The sequence below is a fragment of the Glycine max genome, chromosome 20 (genome assembly GCF_000004515.6).
Source record: "Glycine max cultivar Williams 82 chromosome 20, Glycine_max_v4.0, whole genome shotgun sequence".
Lineage (NCBI taxonomy): Eukaryota > Viridiplantae > Streptophyta > Magnoliopsida > Fabales > Fabaceae > Glycine > Glycine max.
Genome location: NC_038256.2, coordinates 46,793,847 through 46,811,064, shown reverse-complemented (window position 1 = coordinate 46,811,064; position 17,218 = coordinate 46,793,847). Strand labels below are relative to the sequence as shown.

Below are 17,218 nucleotides of genomic sequence, written 5' to 3'. Positions count from 1 at the left end.
AACGCGAGAAAATGTCTAGCTATTAGTATATTATAAGATCATGTGTTACATTCACCTACTCCAGGCTTAAATTTTCAAGTGTGAGAAATTTACTTCATAGGTTGTGTTTGTGACTTTCCAACACGTCCAAGAAGAATTTTGGTAAAATTATAAATTTGGTGCTTCTAGTTATCTTTAATTTTAAATTTGGTCTTCCTTTAAAATTATTCACATATTTAGTTATCATTTAATATCCAATCGTCAATTTTGGTCCCCAAACCCAAATTTAAACATTGATCGTTAGCAACTTACGTTGACTGACACATGTCAACTTTTGAAGAGTCTGTCGAAGGATGTGCGATTTTTAACTGAGTGTGGTAAATTTTATTGTACAGTAACCCTAAAACCTAATCAGAATACCTCAAAGTCTCATATCGTGAAATCCCTAAAACGTTCCACAACCAATGGCAACCACTAAGCTTATGGATTCTTCGAGGTAACCTCCAAGTTGTCGCATGATTCCGCGGCCAACCGCAACCCCTTAAGCTTCTTGCTTGTTCGTCGTCGCCTGATTCATTTCTTCGAGGCGAATTCCTAACCTTATGGGTTGTGGAAATCTCAAACCTGTAAGTGTTTTGCCTCGTTGTCCTCACCTAGTTGATTTTTTGAAGCAAGGGTGTCGTCCTATTTGGGTGTCAGAAGTGGTGGTTGAAAAACGTGGTCATTGCCTGAAGCATGTCGTCAACGACGCCATTCCCATGGAAAGGAGTTCCTCATTGTACACCTTAGAGCCCTGGAGTTGCGTGATGTGTTTGTGTAACGTAAAGGTTCCACTGGTGATATCGTGGACTAAGGATAATCTAGGGAGGCATTTTTATGGTTGTGGTCTATACAAGGTAAGGAATAATGTATATCGTGTGTTATGTTATGATTTATTTGTTGATTATTTTTGTTTATTTTGGGAATGTAGGTTACAGGTAGGAAAGGGTGGAATTATTTTGAGTGACACGATCCAGTTGCAAACAGTCGTTAGAAGAGAATCATTATAGCATTTATGAAGAAGGTTGATGAATTGAACTTAATGGAAAAGGATTTGCAAACCAAGATCAGTGACATGAAGATGAAGGGAAAATTTTTAGGAATTGGATTGGTTTTTTCTTGGGTCTGTGTTTGTTTGCTAGTGTTTTTATTATGTTGCAGGGGAATATGATTTATTAGTGTAATTTGGTTGTTAGTGTTTTGATTATGTAATGATTTAGTTTGAAAGTAATGGTGATAAGTTGATTTTTTGTACTCTGCACACTGTAATTGTTGATCTCTGGTTGCACCTTCAATTTTTTCCATTGCCCTAACTTTTGCTATTTATGCTTGATCCATAGTCAATCCGATTCCCATTTTTCTGCAGCATAAGCAATTAAGGCTTTTGGCTTCATGTAAAGAGTGTGCATTAATAAAGACATCAACCTTTTTTTCACCCAAGCAGGTGTAACCTGGCTGTTTCTTGCAGTTCTAAAGCAACAATGGTCATCTTTGAATGTCACTACTTGCCAATAAGTCGCTTGAATGGACTTGCTGACTCGTAAGTAGAAGGGACAACCCTTTTTTTTACAGATTGCAATGACTTTCTTGTTGTCATTTTTTTTAACCTTTAGATTCTTCTAAGACATTATAACAAAGGTTTTGATAGTTTCTAGAATTTGTTTTGTATTACTGAATTGCAATCCAACCTTAAAATTTATATCTTCATCATTTTCAGGCACCATAAAACGAGGAAATATGACTTTTGGAGGACCTTCATAATCACTTCCATCTGGAGTATCCAACTCATCAAAATATCCACCATTCATGTTTCCAGGTGAAATGATAACCATTGAAGGGTTTTTGATAAAAAAAAAAAAAAAAACAGCAGCACACACCCTGTAGAAGACAAAATTGAGACCACCCCACCCACGAAGACATAAGGGACCACCACAACAAAAAAAAAGCACCAAACATCCCGTGTACCCTAAAACTTGAATAAAAAATCCACATTGGAAAACGCTCTGTGGACCACATCAACAAACAAACCCCACAAAGGGACCACAACCATCCGCCATTATAATATAAAGAAAACTTCAATAAAATAACCTGACTTACTTGCAAACAAAAGACAGTTCCATCTCCCTATGACTATCGTGATGCTCACGCGCACAAACACCACCGTCAACAATCAACAACGACACCTCACGCGATAGGGATTACCTTAGGGTTCGCGCTTCCAATTTGGGATTCTTAAGGAGAATATATAGATGAAGCGTTTTCGATATTACCAATGAAGGGTTGTAGTAAAAATATTACTAGGTTAAAAATCGTGCACCCTTTGACGAACTCCTTTGAAGTTGACACGCGTCAGTCAACGTAAGTTGCTAATGGTCAACGTCCAAATCTGGGCTGGGGGACCAAAATTGCTTTATTGGATATAAAAGGAGGACTAAATGTGTGAATAATTTTAAAGGGGGGCCAAATTAAAAATTGGAGACAATTGGGGGGACCAAATTTACAATTTTGTCAAATATTTTAATGAGTGTCAACATGGCAAGGTCATTGACAAGGAAGCGTGAGAAACCAGCTTACTGTGTAATTATATGGTGGATAACAACTATGTTTCACATATAATATATATATATATATATATATATATATATATATATATATATATATATATATATAACAAAAAGAGAGTTATGATGATTGATGGCAGCAATAACAGGTAGAGCCATAGCCACAACCAGGGCTAGGTGCTGGTAGAATCATTGGACCTCTTATTATAGGAGGTCTAGTTGATTTGTTCCTTCTTTAGTCTTTTAGGGGCCACTGTGTCGGTCATGTTTGGATCTGTCAAGAGCAGCCAGAGTTGAAGCTTACCAGCCACGATGCCCTAGGTGTTAGCACCTCCTACTCAACCGCAAGTTAATGCTTATGTGGAGCAGTCGGGGTTATCAGGTCTTGTTATGACACAGTATCCAGTTGCAAACAATGGCTTAGTGAATGCCTTTTTTGAAACGTGACACTAGGAGACGCCTTCCTTGCACTTGTCCGTTAGAGAAATGATTGTCACTCTAGATGATGTGTCTTGACTGTTGTACTTGCCTGTGACAGGCAGATCCATTGATCATGTCCCCTTACTCTTTAATAGAGAGGTGGTGAAGATCATGCTGACGACTCTTCTAGGCATTTTGATAGAGGCAGAGGTTGCAGTGGCAACGAACGCTAGTGCCAGTGTGGTTGTAAGACCTTTGTCATTGCTATGTTGAGTCAAACTCGTTTGTTTGGGTTGCCACAACTTATCTATTGCACTTGATCGACAATATGATATTTACCGACAAGTCCTCGACTCATGTCCATGTCGCTTACCTCCAATACCTCGACAACCTAGATGCTTGCCACGAGTATGCATGAGGAGTTGTTGCACTAGCATGCCTCTACGACCATCTCTCTTATGCGAGCCAGTATAATAGCAAGTAGTGTAGAGGTTATATGACATTACTCATGATAAGTAAATTATTTTAGTATTTTAATTATTTTTTATTACTATAATTAATATTTTTATTAATATTTATTACATTCGTGGGTGTTTACGCATATGCCAATGTTGGATACTTAGAGCGATAAAAAGATTATGTGGTGGAGGATCCGATAACCACCAAATGACAGGTATTGAGAGGTATGCATGAGGCAATACCTCGACAACCTAGATGCTTGCCACGAGTATGCATGAGAAGTTGTTGCACTAGCATGCCTCTACGACCATCTCTCTTATGCGAGCCAGTATAATAACAAGTAGTGTAGAGGTTATATGACATTACTCATGATAAGTAAATTATTTTAGTATTTTAATTATTTTTTATTACTATAATTAATATTTTTATTAATATTTATTACATTCGTGGGTGTTTAAGCATATGCTAGTGTTGGATACTTAAAGCGATAAAAAGATTATGTGGTGGAGGATCCGATAACCACCAAATGAGAGGTATTGAGAGGTATCAAGCATGCCCTGCTGGTCAGGGAGAGATTGAATTACCTACAAGGATGTTATCATGTGGTGTCCATATTAGGACCACAAGGATGTGAGGTCATTCACACAACAAAACATTTTTTTGGCTTCATCATATGTGGGACTAACGTGAGGCCTTATCGTTCAGAGAAGGCATTGAGGTAGTTTTGCCATGTCCAAATGATTCCATACAAGCCACCTCCCCGTCCTACGTATCAACTTTGTAATTAGGCATGAGTAGAGTGGCAACATCAAATCATCCCTCTTGGTTTTACAAGGTTTCTCATCACTATGTCATTTTACTTGAAGCAGGACAACCACCAGATGGTCATGTACGTTTACCATCCATTTGAGTACAACCGCAACCTGGGCAACCACTAGTAGACTATGTATCAGATGGAGATTACTCTTGTCAAGTAATGCAAATTAGATTTTTTTGATTCTTTTCTTAAATTGTCACTGAAAAAATAGTTACTAGATTGTAATTGCTATTATAGGATCAATTTCAGATAGCATTAGAACTTATGCAGAACTTGTTGCACCTCAGAGTTTTGCAAAAGGACACGAGTCATCATCAACTTATACAACAAGCTTTGTAACTGTTACAAGAAGACTTAGCAACTAAATACAATTCAAACACACAAAGACCCGAAAAGAGGGCTGGCAAAGGTGGTGGCAAGGATGACGAAGACATTTGATTATTGTATTGGACATATGTTATTATTTTTATTGTTATCTTTTTTATGGTTTGATGTAATATGTACATTTTTTATGTTACTTTAAGACGTTTTTTCATTTTATTATTATCTTTTTGTGTTCATCAACTGTTTAAACAACATCCGCCTATTAATTTAACAATGATGATTTCTTCAATTGATTCATAAAACAAACATCAACATTTAAATAAACACTAATAATATAAACTTTTTTTTAAAAAAAAAACCAACATACAATATTTATAAAGTAAAAACAGATTACACAAATTTATCATGCATCAAAGTAATAATCTCATCAACAGATCTTGGTTTCCTTGATTTACATAGCATTGTAATGATTTCATCTGAAAATCGACGAAAAGTTGCATTCAACTCAATCAGACCTTTACTATTAAATTCCAAAAAGATGAAAACATTTTTTTCTCATCATCATTGCGTTTAAGTTTCATACACTCGTATTCGACACAACCATCACCAATGTAAACAAGTTGACGGTAAAAATAATCAAGTAAAATTTTACAACCTCCGATGACATTCATAATTTTTTTCCTTAAGGCATCATACGATATGTCCTCACTTATTGTGACGATCTTAGGACCACTATGACATTCAAACAATACCCTTTGAGATAATGAAAGTATGTCACTATCGCAATACACAACAATAGATACACTTTTCATGTTTTAAGCAAAATGGTGACTATCAAGAAGTAAATGTATTGAGTTGCATCAAAATCCTATTGCTATTTATATTAGAAGATATATTTTCCTTTCGTGAGTTATACTAACGGTTGAGATTTCACCGACAGTGTAAATAATTTAGATTGCGTCTATATTTAATATAATTGGTATGTGTATTGTCAACACCTCATTTAGTCCATATTACTTTTTGTTTTATTAAGAAAAATAGGGAGAGAGAGGAAGAAAGGAAAAAATAAGAAAAGATAAAAAAAGAAAAAGAAAAAGAAAAGAGAAAATTTTATAGGTTTCTAATTTTTAGTTTAATGTATCAAGCCCAAATCAAGTGTTGCTGGCCCATTAATTCATGAGAGTCAAGATAAAAAAAATGGAAAGAAAGGTCCATACTTGAACCGGATCCAAGACCCCAACTCACCATGACCTATCACTAAACCCTAACTCACAATTTTATAGGTTTCTATGTTAAAATGCTTTCGGCTAATGGCTTTGATTTTCGGTGATGTTGGTTCAGTTCTAGAAGAAAAAGGAATGTCATGCGACTACTGACATGGATTGAATTTGTCACTAACGTTCAATGGCTATATACTTTTTATTTATTTATTAATATTGCTATATACTTTTTGTCCTCAATTGTTATTCATTTACCATGTGATGAATTGGGGTGTTTTCTTTTTCTCACGACAAAGCATTTCCAAAAAGCTTATAACTAGCTAATTGTTAGTCCACGCAAATAATTATTGTTTTTCACACCATCTCATGACCTTTTAGTTATTTTTTGTTGTGTACATATTTTACAATAGAAACCTTCCATCTAAAAAACAAAATCTCACGTTCAACGTGTGAACAGTCATGTGAGGCTTATATAAAAAGGTAGATTGAATATTGAATAGAAGGAATCAGATTCGACTGTGGGAAAATGATATAATAAGAGAGAATATGCAAATTGGCCATCATAATTAAAACTGGGGGGTCTGATTGACTAACTGCTATCTTTAAAATATTTTTTACTAAGCTTCCCTGTCACTATTATTCGATTATTCCATAAGGTTTCCCAGAGTATTCCATTCATACATCCTCTTAAAAGGACCCAGTGTGATTAACTTATTTTTACGTATAAAAATTTACTTATTAAAATGATACAGAGTCTTTAATCAATTAAGAGGTGATTTTTGTAACAAAATAAGTTTGGCAGAGAGCCGGTTTATTAAAGTAAAAGGATATGATGCTATCCTACCTGTTCGACTAGGGATGTGATTTTGATTTAAAATTAATTTCAATTAAATAAAAAATTAAACTGGGATTTGGTTAGATTTAAATTAATTATGAAATCCAAACTAAATCAAACTAATTTTTTTCTGGGTTTGTTTGATTCGGTTTTTGCGATTTTAAAATTTTGAGAGTAAATAATAAAAAAATGCTAAAAAAATTGTTATTAATCAAACAAAAATTAAATAATAACTAATTAAACGGTATAAATGGACAATAAAAGTTCAAAAATTTGAATAGAAATTAAACTAGAGTTAAAGAATAGAAATTAGAAAGTGCCTAAACCAAAACACACATAAGCATTGATATTTTGTATAAATTATCTACTGTGCATAAAAAATAAACATACTCAAAGCACTTAAACGGATCGATTTGGTTTGATTTTCCAATCTCAAATGGTGAACAGAACCAAACTATGCGGTTTCAGGAGAAAAAAAAAAGAAACCATACATAATCCAATAAATTCTGATTTTAAGCCGTTTGTAATTTTTTGGATTGATTTTTTATTTTCACTTCGATTTAGTTTGATTTTAAATATTAATTGATTTCTGAAACACGTGATCTTATTGTGGCAGCTAGTTAAAATTCAGAAAAAGAGGAAATGTTGTTTAATCAAATGGACAATTGAGGTGAAATTTAATATCTTTCATCACAATAATTTGGAATAGTTAATCAAATTTTAATTGTCCCTCGCCGACCTTATAAATCTGAATTCCTGCATATACAGGGTTTCCTCCGCGAAAGAATAAGAATAAATTAAAAAATATGGGTATAATGATAATATTCATATCTAAATTAAAAAATATACACGTATAAATTGATTAATTGTAAAATGATTCTTATTATTTTTCTTTTCTTTGATCAATTCTCATCTTTGTGACAACCTTTTAATTTAACTTTCGTGATCAAGCCGACAAGGAAAAGAAAAAACCTTCATTTGCCCAAACTAAGCACAAAGTGCAACTACACCCAATACCTCATACAGGAAAAGAAGTTTTTTTCTCTTTCTAGAAAGAGTTGCTTTAAATATCAACGTGGAGTCTAGCTGCCCCTTAAGCTTAACAAGATGAGTTGCCAACAGAGAGAGTCAATGAATAATTACCTAAAGAAATAAATTTCCTTCTTTCCTTTAAAGACGATGATTTGTCTTCGCACACCACAAGATGCTTTTGCTTTCAAAGAGAATCTCCATAAGCCTTAATAGTCACTCTCAAGGGGCAGCTGAAAATTGCTAATTAGATAGCATTATTTATCAGAATACATGTAATTAACTATGAGTTAATTAATTTTTTAGTCATTTAATTTTTTTCAACATTTAATTTCTCATTTCTCTATGATCCCTTGACGATAACTAATTTTATTAAGTGATGATATGTCATTCCTAATCATTGTTGATTAGATAAATAATGTCATACGACATGTTAAATTATTTGTGACGTATTTTAATATTTTTAAAATAAATTAACTTTAAAAATATTTTAATATTTATTTGTTTTTTAATAAAAAAAATTATAGCATTTACTTTTTATAAATAATTAATATAAATGTGTTGCGAATATGATATTCTATTGAATTGGTGTGGGTAGATTAAGTTATTAATTGTAGAATTTGAAAACTATTACATCATTTTAAATCTTGTTTATTATTGGTCTCCGGTAAACTTTTTATGTCAAAAGTAAAAATTCTACCAAATGCTATACATTAGTTAGTCACTAATAAAATTATCATAAATAAAGTTGTCATACATTGAAGTCATGGCAATAACCTCAACATCTGGAACAACCAAATGCCATCAAAATACCTTCCAAACGAGCAACCAAAAAAACCTAGATCTACATATTCTTAATCCTAAAAAAGACTACTCCATCTTCCTCTTCAAGAGTTCAACAAGCTACAGACAGTATCAGTGTCCACGTCTTCTCCTGTTATTAAAACCGTGTTGTTACATTGTGCACTTTGTTCAGACACGTGAGGTTTCTTCAGGGTCTCTTTTATCTGCAAAAACCAACCAAAATCAGTTAGTTTTCTGGTTTTTTTAACCTTATGTTGTAACACTATGAATCTGTTTTATTTTTTTAAGTGTAAAGCCACAAGAAAATCACACCTTTTTTGTTGTTGCGTAACTCACTTTCTTTGCAATACTAGAATTATTTCTAGATGCAGATGCAGAATCAGTTTTCTTTGAAACAGGGTTTGATTTTTTTTATTTATTTTTTGTGTAAAGGGATCATTAAAGAATGAAAATGAAAGTGAAATACATAATAGCTTCTTACTCAGAATGGTATAGATTTTACCTTGTTTGGTTTTGTTTGGCCAGCAAGTGTTGGCAGATTAATCACTGCATCAATTTCCATTATCACCTTCAGTTTACCCTTATTGTGTTCCATTTGGTTCAAGTTGAACATGACTTTGTTGTTCTTTATTGGGTGGTCCCTCACCTTCATTTGCTTCATTGCCGTTTTTGGATGTCTCTTTAGCAACAGCTTCGTTAATTCCTTGGCTTTTGATTCAGGCCATAACTCCGCATGCTTCCCAGCTTTAGTCAATCTCCTAATCAACGTCTCGCTGTTAACGTTCCCCGTTACTACCACTTTGTGTTGCCTCAAATCAATGTCTATGTTGTTAACCCCTGGATCAAGGACTGTGGTTTTGTTCTGAATTCTGAAGATGGTTACGTTATTACGCCTTGAAGAATTTTCTGGACTTTCCTTTTGCAGCCTTGGCAGCACAAGGGTCTGGGAGAGAGACAGAAGCGTAACATAAAGCACTGGAACAATCAATGTTTTACCTTGCTTGCCAGAGCTTCTGCTTCTACTTCCCTTATTTCATCCGCATTGCCTTAATTTCCTTCCAGTACGTAATGATTTCAAGATGGAAGTGGTATGCGGGTGATGATTTCTAGCTGCTAGCTGCGGACTGCGGGGTTTCTTGCTTTTCTTTCCTTTTATCTTTTCCTATTTTTGTTTTTATTAAAAGAGCTTATGCGAATGTATGACAGTAAAGTTCATATATTGGTTAATTACAGAACTGAAAAGTTAGAAGAAAATAAGAATTTCGTAAGAGAAAAAAAATGCATAGTAATATATTTTTTGTTACTCGCAATGACATGGTCACTCCAAGTATTTTCTTTAGGGACAATAGAATATATCACCGGAATTCTAGCTACTAGTTGTTTCTCTGTTTGTGGATACCTGCGTTCTTCAAAAACAAATATAATTTACTGTTATTAAAATAAACTATGAACCTTGATATATTACAAAACATTTACAATAATCATTTGAACTGATAGAATGAAAGCGTACAACATATCACGACTTCACATTACTTGAAAGTAACTACAATTTTTTTATACATGTAAGTTCCATGTATCAAATGCAGCTAGCTATATACCACCCCCTACAACAAAAAATGATCCAACAATATATAACTACAGTTGCCAAAAATAATAATAAATAAACTAAGAGAAAAGAATCTAAAAATTTTCTTTGTGAAAATCAAACTTGGTGCTGGTTTTCCTAGAAAAGTCTAGAGAAAGCCTTTTCAGTTCCCCAACCAATCCATGCGCCCCACAGTAAAAAACACCTGAAAATAGTACAGCAGAATGAAAATTAGCTAAGTAATTAGTATCTATGTATGTGTAAATTTCAGCAATATCAAATTGGGAGCAAAAACAATCAATTCATACTTACCAACTCTTTGGTCAGGGTGTTTGATGGCTGCATGTTTAAAGACATTGCGCCAGTTGGGTCTTGCAAAATGGGTCTTGACCCTTGTTCCTGAAACTATATCCACACCATTTTTGGCATGGTGAAGAGACTGGAGCATAGTGATCAAAGCTGACCTAGCATCTCCTTCTTCATACACACTTGTGCAATAGTTGTGAAGCTCAATGACTCCTTCCTTGTCATTCTCTTCCACCTCATTCATCACCCCTTTAAACCATTCAAAGGAACCTTCCTCACGCGTAACCCAGTAGAAATAAGCTCGCTTGGTGGCAAAAGGTTTTCTCTTGTTGTCCTTTTCCACCGCTCCTTCTTCTACGTCTTTATGTTGCTTGATGTTGTTTAGCACGTCTTTGAGTATGCTAATCAAAGGGGTGGCACCAATTCCTAGCCCCACCAGAAGGATTACTTCATAATTTTTGTAGTCTTGTGCTGGAGCTCCATAAGGTCCATCGATTAGTAGCCTGGGCATCCTGCAATTTATTTTAATTTCACAAGAATTAGAAATTGGTTTTTTGTCAATTTTAGTTTCACATTTCTCTTTTTGATCATACAATTTAAATTACATGCCTTGGTTTGTTGTTGCCTTGTAGCATATCAGCTCGTAGAAGACCACTTTGACCGTCACTTGCTGGTTGACATGCCTGCATGAATATTGATATAGTAATTAATAAGAATTTATTTCATGAACAACAACAATTTTAATTCTCCATATAAGATGAACAGACTACAGAGTGTTATGTGGTGCAAAATTCACCTTGGCGAAAACACCCTTTAACTGTGATGTCCAGTCACCCAAAGTTCGAATGTGAACACTTAAGTAGTCATCTCCTGGAGCTGATGTAATAGAAAAGGGATGCCTGCAGATACAGACCAATACCACAAAATTAAATTAACATTGTTCACGATCACCGTCCTCGTATTAACAGTTATATAAGAAAAAAGAATGAACTTAAGTTAGGTGCATACCATTCAAATGGGGATACATCTGAACAGTTAACGTATATATACTGGCCACTAGAGTACTTAAATCCATGTGGTTTAGACACATGCAATGCTAGCACATTTCCTGGGTACACAGCAACCTGAAACATTTATGGTTAAAATTTCATTTAGTGACACTGACACCACAATTGATGTTAAAACAGAGGAGTGAAGTTGTTTAAAATGTATGTACCTTGAGAATCCTCACAGATTTGTAGCCAGACCTAAAAGCACGAAGTAGCCTTTCGCATCCGTATAGTATCATGGGAACGGCGAGATACATCCACGTCTGGTGTGTAACCAAAGAAATTCATCAATAAACAAGTTTTTTTTTTTTTTTTGCAAGAAAAAGGAACAGAGAATAAAGGTGCATGCTATGTTTGAGTGAGACCATGCACGTACCGTTTTCTTGTACCATTTCTTGCTGAGGTATAGGAAGTATCCGTGAATGATGAAAAGCACGTAGACGATGACAAAAAGGTGGTGGGAGTACCAAAAGGCATTGAAACCAGTGAGCTTCTTAAGGGGTTTGGGGAGTTTTAGCCTGTTCCTTCGGAACCATGGTTGAGCCAAAATGAAGGCTATAGCCATAAGCACCACCATCACCACCCCGGTCCATCCCTCAGTCCCTTTCACAAACCACCAATAATTGTTGGGCCTCTCATCCCCAAAAAATTGTTTCATGGGTTTGTATTCTACGTCTGTGGCATGTAACAATCTAGGGAAGTCACACGTCAGATGTGAAATCGCATGCAATCCAACCCCAATTGCAATGCCAAAGGCCACCACCTATAAAAATGTTCAAGTTAGTGATAGTAGTTCAATTTAATCAAAAAGTAATGTAATAGTATAGTTTGTTTGAGAAATGCTAGCTAGTACCAAACTCTAACACACTTTTTTTTTATACTAAAGTTAAAGATTTATTGAAAATCATGTAATTTTGCGAGTATGAATATTTGGTGAATTTGGCTCATGATTTTATAATTTTTAATAAATTTTAAACAAAAGTGAAAAGTGTGTTAGCAGAAGTCTCACTTTGTTTATGTATTAATTGGGGGTCTAATTATACCTTGTGAAAGTTGATGTTGTCATCAAAGGGAATGATTGCTCCTAGTTTGGTCCTGCTCCTGAGCCAAGTGATGGTGTTCCTACAAACAGGCAACAAGATCAAGGCCATGTTGAACTTGGTTGTTTCAGCGCCACCCTTGGCCACTGTGACACAGTAGCCCATGACATGGAACACTGCACGGTGCTTGTATTGGATGAACTTCCAAGTGAAAAGACCAGCGCAAATGGAAAGCCACAGGGCTATGACCCATAGGCGTTTCCAATTGTCCTGCACGAAGTATGCTAGTGCCCGAAAGCCCCGTTTGATGGGGTTGTACTCCTTTGTAGGGACTAGTTTCTGGCTCAGCATTTGGCTCAGTATCCTGCTATCGGTGGTTATGTTGGTTGATTGTGCTGGGGCTTGCAGAAGAAGCATTTCCAAGTTGTATAACTGCATGAGACCATACATTTACTTTAGGGAACATTTTTCATAATAATTGAGCTTAATTAAAAGGACATAAACTTAAGTAGTTGCCACAAGTTTTTAGTAAGAACTAAATATTTTAGTTTAGGTACGTAGGGACGTAACTACTAACTTATCAAAACTATATCCAGTCAAAAAAATTAAATAAAAGTACAAAACTAAGTTCATGATATATATTTACTAACTCAAAATATGAGGCTTTTAAGTCACGTGGGGTTATTCTATGAATATTAAGTAATTACTATTAGTTTGATCATATTATTAGTTAGTGTTGATTAACTATTCCTATAAAACAAGATTCTTGAAGTCTCAAAAAATTGATGATAAGAAGATTATTTTTAAGAGTAAAACCATAATCTCGTCAACTCAGAGAGGATAAAGTATTCTAGTTCTGGTCATTCAATTTAATAGTTTTTATCATATTATCATAGTTGGTGTGAACGAAGATTTAGAGAATAGTTATAGGTTCAAGTATTGTTAATAATTTCTTCACATAACCGAAACATTCATCAATAAAAAATTGCAGCCTTTTTCACTTAGGCTGGTCCAGTTTTAATGAGGCCTCAGCCTGTTAGGAATTGGACGATGAAATGGGCTGCACCCAGAGAATGTGCTAAATGGCCGACCGTAAACACGCGTCCTCCATTGGGTGCAAAAAAATGTCAGCAAAAGAAAAGCAACATGAATTGACCGGAAACAAAGAAATCAAAAGAAAAGGCACCGAATGCTAATGGCCAATGATGCAGCATACCTACCAAGCATATAGGAATATAAATACAATGAAAAAAAATTAAACATATAAACACCATCATCAAACCACTTATGAGGGCATTTTTCTAACTTATTATCTTAATTTGTTTTGACTTTATCCATGTGTAAAATACAAACCTCAATGTATCCAAGGTTGTCCGGATCCAGCTCCTCCATGATAAGGGCAGCATATTCCTCTGCACGATCTTTTAATTTTGACAGCTTATTGGCTGAAGCGCTTAAGGTGATGATCTGCAAAATGAATCATACAGCAATGCTCATGCCTCCACAAGTCTCCAATTAATAAAACAAGCACTCTAACACATTGAAAATTAGAATTTTAATTTGAAGACATTAGGCATTTTTGGTCTAAGGGTCGCTCAGTCAGTAATAATTGGGCCTTTTCCTTCTCTTTTTAAGTTCAAGAATCAGGATTTGAGTATCACTGTACATCAAATAATAATAAACGTAAATTTTTAATTTGATGATAAACTCTTACCTCTTTTACTTCTTCTTCATTAATTCGTCCATCAGCATCTTTGTCCACCCTGACATGAGTTAGATTTATAAGTAACCAAAAGTGCATGTATACCTAATCAATTAAGATGCGATATTTCTTATATTTTTCTTTAAAATGTTATTTTATTGTGACTGACAAATGCATACGTAACTCCTCAAATATATAGCTGCTGCTACCATTTATATTTTTCTTTAGTCAACCAACCTAACCATCGATCAGTTAATACATTACTGTTTTTATTTTTATTCGTTCATGTGTCGCTATTTTACTCCTACTTTGTTCATGGGAAAGTTGAATATATAGTGAGTAAAATAATTCGAACAAAAAAAAAGTTTCATGGCGCTAATGATATATATAGAAAAATTGTATGAACTATATATTCATCCAATTGAAAAAAAAAAGTATTGACGTCACTTCAAATAATATGCATGCTTTTAATTTTCTAAGGAAGATTAAAGAAAACAATTATAAGCAAATACAAAATAACTTTTTATTTATAGTTTAATTAAATGCAAAACAGTTGCATGGGATCAGCATTCTTGTATCGCTATTCACTATACTCATCATAAGACTTTCTTGTCAAACCCTGATACTTTTTAATCAAATAATTAATAAACAGTATTATATATACGACAAATGATTTCACATGCAGATTCCTCGAAACGCGGTTTCGAAGTCTTTTATAGAAAAATTTACAAACGAACTCCACACAGTCCGTAACGATTTTCTATCATCATTTGAAAACTGAGCACCCTACTTAGACAATATAAATAGACATTAGTCCAACATAAAAATATTTCTATATCTACATGTTGAAGCCAACAAAACAACCCGTCTCTTTCATATGCTGCCTAATTAAATTAGACAAATGATATAATCTGTTCTGGCATGCATATCCTGATTAAGTAATTTTTAAATACAAAACAATGAGCTGTGTTGTATTATTTGTCAGATATATTTATAAAATGAGCTTCCTGATGAAAATGAAATTGCAATTAACTAAATAAATAAAAGATGCTGATCAATGAAGTCTTACATGTCAAAAAAGGTCTGAAGCCTCGAGTCAAAGCTCTGATCTGTAATTTGCTCCCAAAATTCACGCAGCTGATCCTTCGTTATGGAAGCTGATGTTATCCCCCGACGACGAGCCAATGCATCGAATAACTCTCCGGCAAACTCCTTCGACTCGGTCATCCCTAATTGTCATCATCATTAATTTCCACCAAAATTAGCTCTATCTAAGAAAAGTTTCTTGATGCAAAATAAAAAACTACGAGTTTAGTATATACTCAGAGTATATTCTCAAACAATTAAAAATATTTTTTTTATAATTTCCATAATGTTTTTTATAGTTAGAGTTTCTTAACATGGGTAGAGTTACAAGGTTGGGTTGAGAGAACATGGAGTTTTAAATAAAAATTAATAAATTAATAACTAATATTAATATTTGTGGATAAAAAAATTGATAATATATAAGAGTGTATTGAAATTAAAATGTTTTTTTATATATATACCTATGCACTGACTAAAGCGAGTCTTGGGGAGCTTTGCATCAATGGCCAACTCATCGAAGCGCTTCTCAACCTGTGACCAACCTTCAGTGCCTGCTTTGGTCATGAACTTGAGGCCACGAAGGGCGCGCGCAGCACCGGATTTGCTGCGGTCAACCCTATCGAAAGCTTTGTTAGATGTCATGCGCTTCAGTTCCCGCGACACCTGTCTGAGGCGGTCGGAGAACGACGACGGCCGCATCTCGAGGCGGCTGGCGAGGAACGCCGTCTCGGAGTCGCCGCCGCGGATGTTCTGAACCGAAACGGCGTCGTCGCGGACGTCCAGCGTGATCTCCACCATCTCCTCGTCGTCCTTGAACCTCGCGCTTTTGTTCTTGCTGCTGTTCCTTTTGTTGGAAGACACCAAAGGCCCGCTCAAAGGCCCGCTAAGAGGCCCGCTTAGTGGCCCGCTGAAGCCCACTTGCTTGCTTCGGCTTCCCGTGCTCTCCGTCTCCGACCATGACTCGTGTTGGTTTTCGTGAATCTCCATTTTGCTACTCTAATTCTCTTCACAGCTCCCAACCTATGTTGATATATATTCTTGTAATTTTGTAATTGATGATCAAGAAATTAAAATGAGAAACTCTATGGTATTGAATGGGGAGAGTGGGAGTTATAAGTTATAACCCAATGATTTGTGCAATTTTTATTTTTTTCTTTTTCAACTAGAAATGTAATGAAGGCTTGGGCGGAGAGGGTTTGTGGCCATGCTGAGAAATTGGAGTGAAGGGGAAAGTGTGTGTATATATAATGCAAAGAAGAGAGAGAGAGAGAGAGAGTGGTGGGTAAGTGGCTAGGTTGGTTAAGGATGAAAATTGATATATAAAATGGGAGTAAATGAGAGGTGGGATATGTAAGTCAAATAAATGGGGAGGTGAATCAAGGGGCGCATATGGATATTGTTGAGATGGTAAACTGTTTTGGGCGTGTTAGTTGACAAAGACACGGAGGGGAGAGTTGTTGGGATTCAAAGGCCTTCTCCTTGTGTTCAAACTGCAAAGTTCAAACCATATCGTATATACAGTACCTTCTTTTTTTACGTGTAGAAACAACTAAGAAGGTGCATTTGGTTCTCGTTTTGTCCCTACAAACAGAAAGGAAGCACAAAAATTCCACTTTCAAGTGCCTAGAACACTAAGTGGTTACAATATTAAAAGCCAATGACATATGAGTTTGTTACTTCTGCTTATATCATCTTCCACGTCTGTAAGTTCTATTTAACGTTTTAATTAACTACACTACTGATCAGGAATTTTGTGACCGAAGAATTTCATATAGCATGAGGATACACCAGATATCAGACATGTCTGAACGTTCGAGTTTGTCGTTAAATAATTACTATTAACAATACTACAGTAAGAATAATGATATATAGATATCTATATATCACAAAACATCGATCTGTTTAACATTTTTTCGTGTAAATTTTTTTATAAGAGGAATTTAACAGTTCTATTATAACAAAG

General features: G+C 34.9%; 2 protein-coding genes across 2 annotated transcripts; both read right to left on the bottom strand.

The window, feature by feature from the left end:
* Positions 1–8,313: 8,313 nt before the first annotated feature.
* LOC121174368 (uncharacterized) lies at positions 8,314–9,803 on the bottom strand. The gene is made up of 3 exons (XM_041013580.1): positions 9,792–9,803; positions 8,990–9,514; positions 8,314–8,690 (listed from the first exon to the last, which is right to left on the bottom strand). Exons 1-3 carry the CDS (start codon positions 9,801–9,803, stop codon positions 8,571–8,573), a joined length of 657 nt encoding a protein of 218 aa, XP_040869514.1. The 3' UTR covers positions 8,314–8,570.
* Positions 9,804–9,986: 183 nt separating this feature from the next.
* LOC100787949 (respiratory burst oxidase homolog protein B) lies at positions 9,987–17,015 on the bottom strand. Its single transcript, XM_003556468.5, has 12 exons — positions 15,717–17,015; positions 15,239–15,398; positions 14,182–14,230; positions 13,821–13,934; positions 12,471–12,899; positions 11,804–12,190; positions 11,595–11,690; positions 11,387–11,502; positions 11,175–11,277; positions 10,988–11,061; positions 10,385–10,890; positions 9,987–10,277 (listed from the first exon to the last, which is right to left on the bottom strand). Exons 1-12 carry the CDS (start codon positions 16,240–16,242, stop codon positions 10,168–10,170), a joined length of 2,670 nt encoding a protein of 889 aa, XP_003556516.1. The 5' UTR covers positions 16,243–17,015; the 3' UTR covers positions 9,987–10,167.
* Positions 17,016–17,218: the final 203 nt, after the last annotated feature.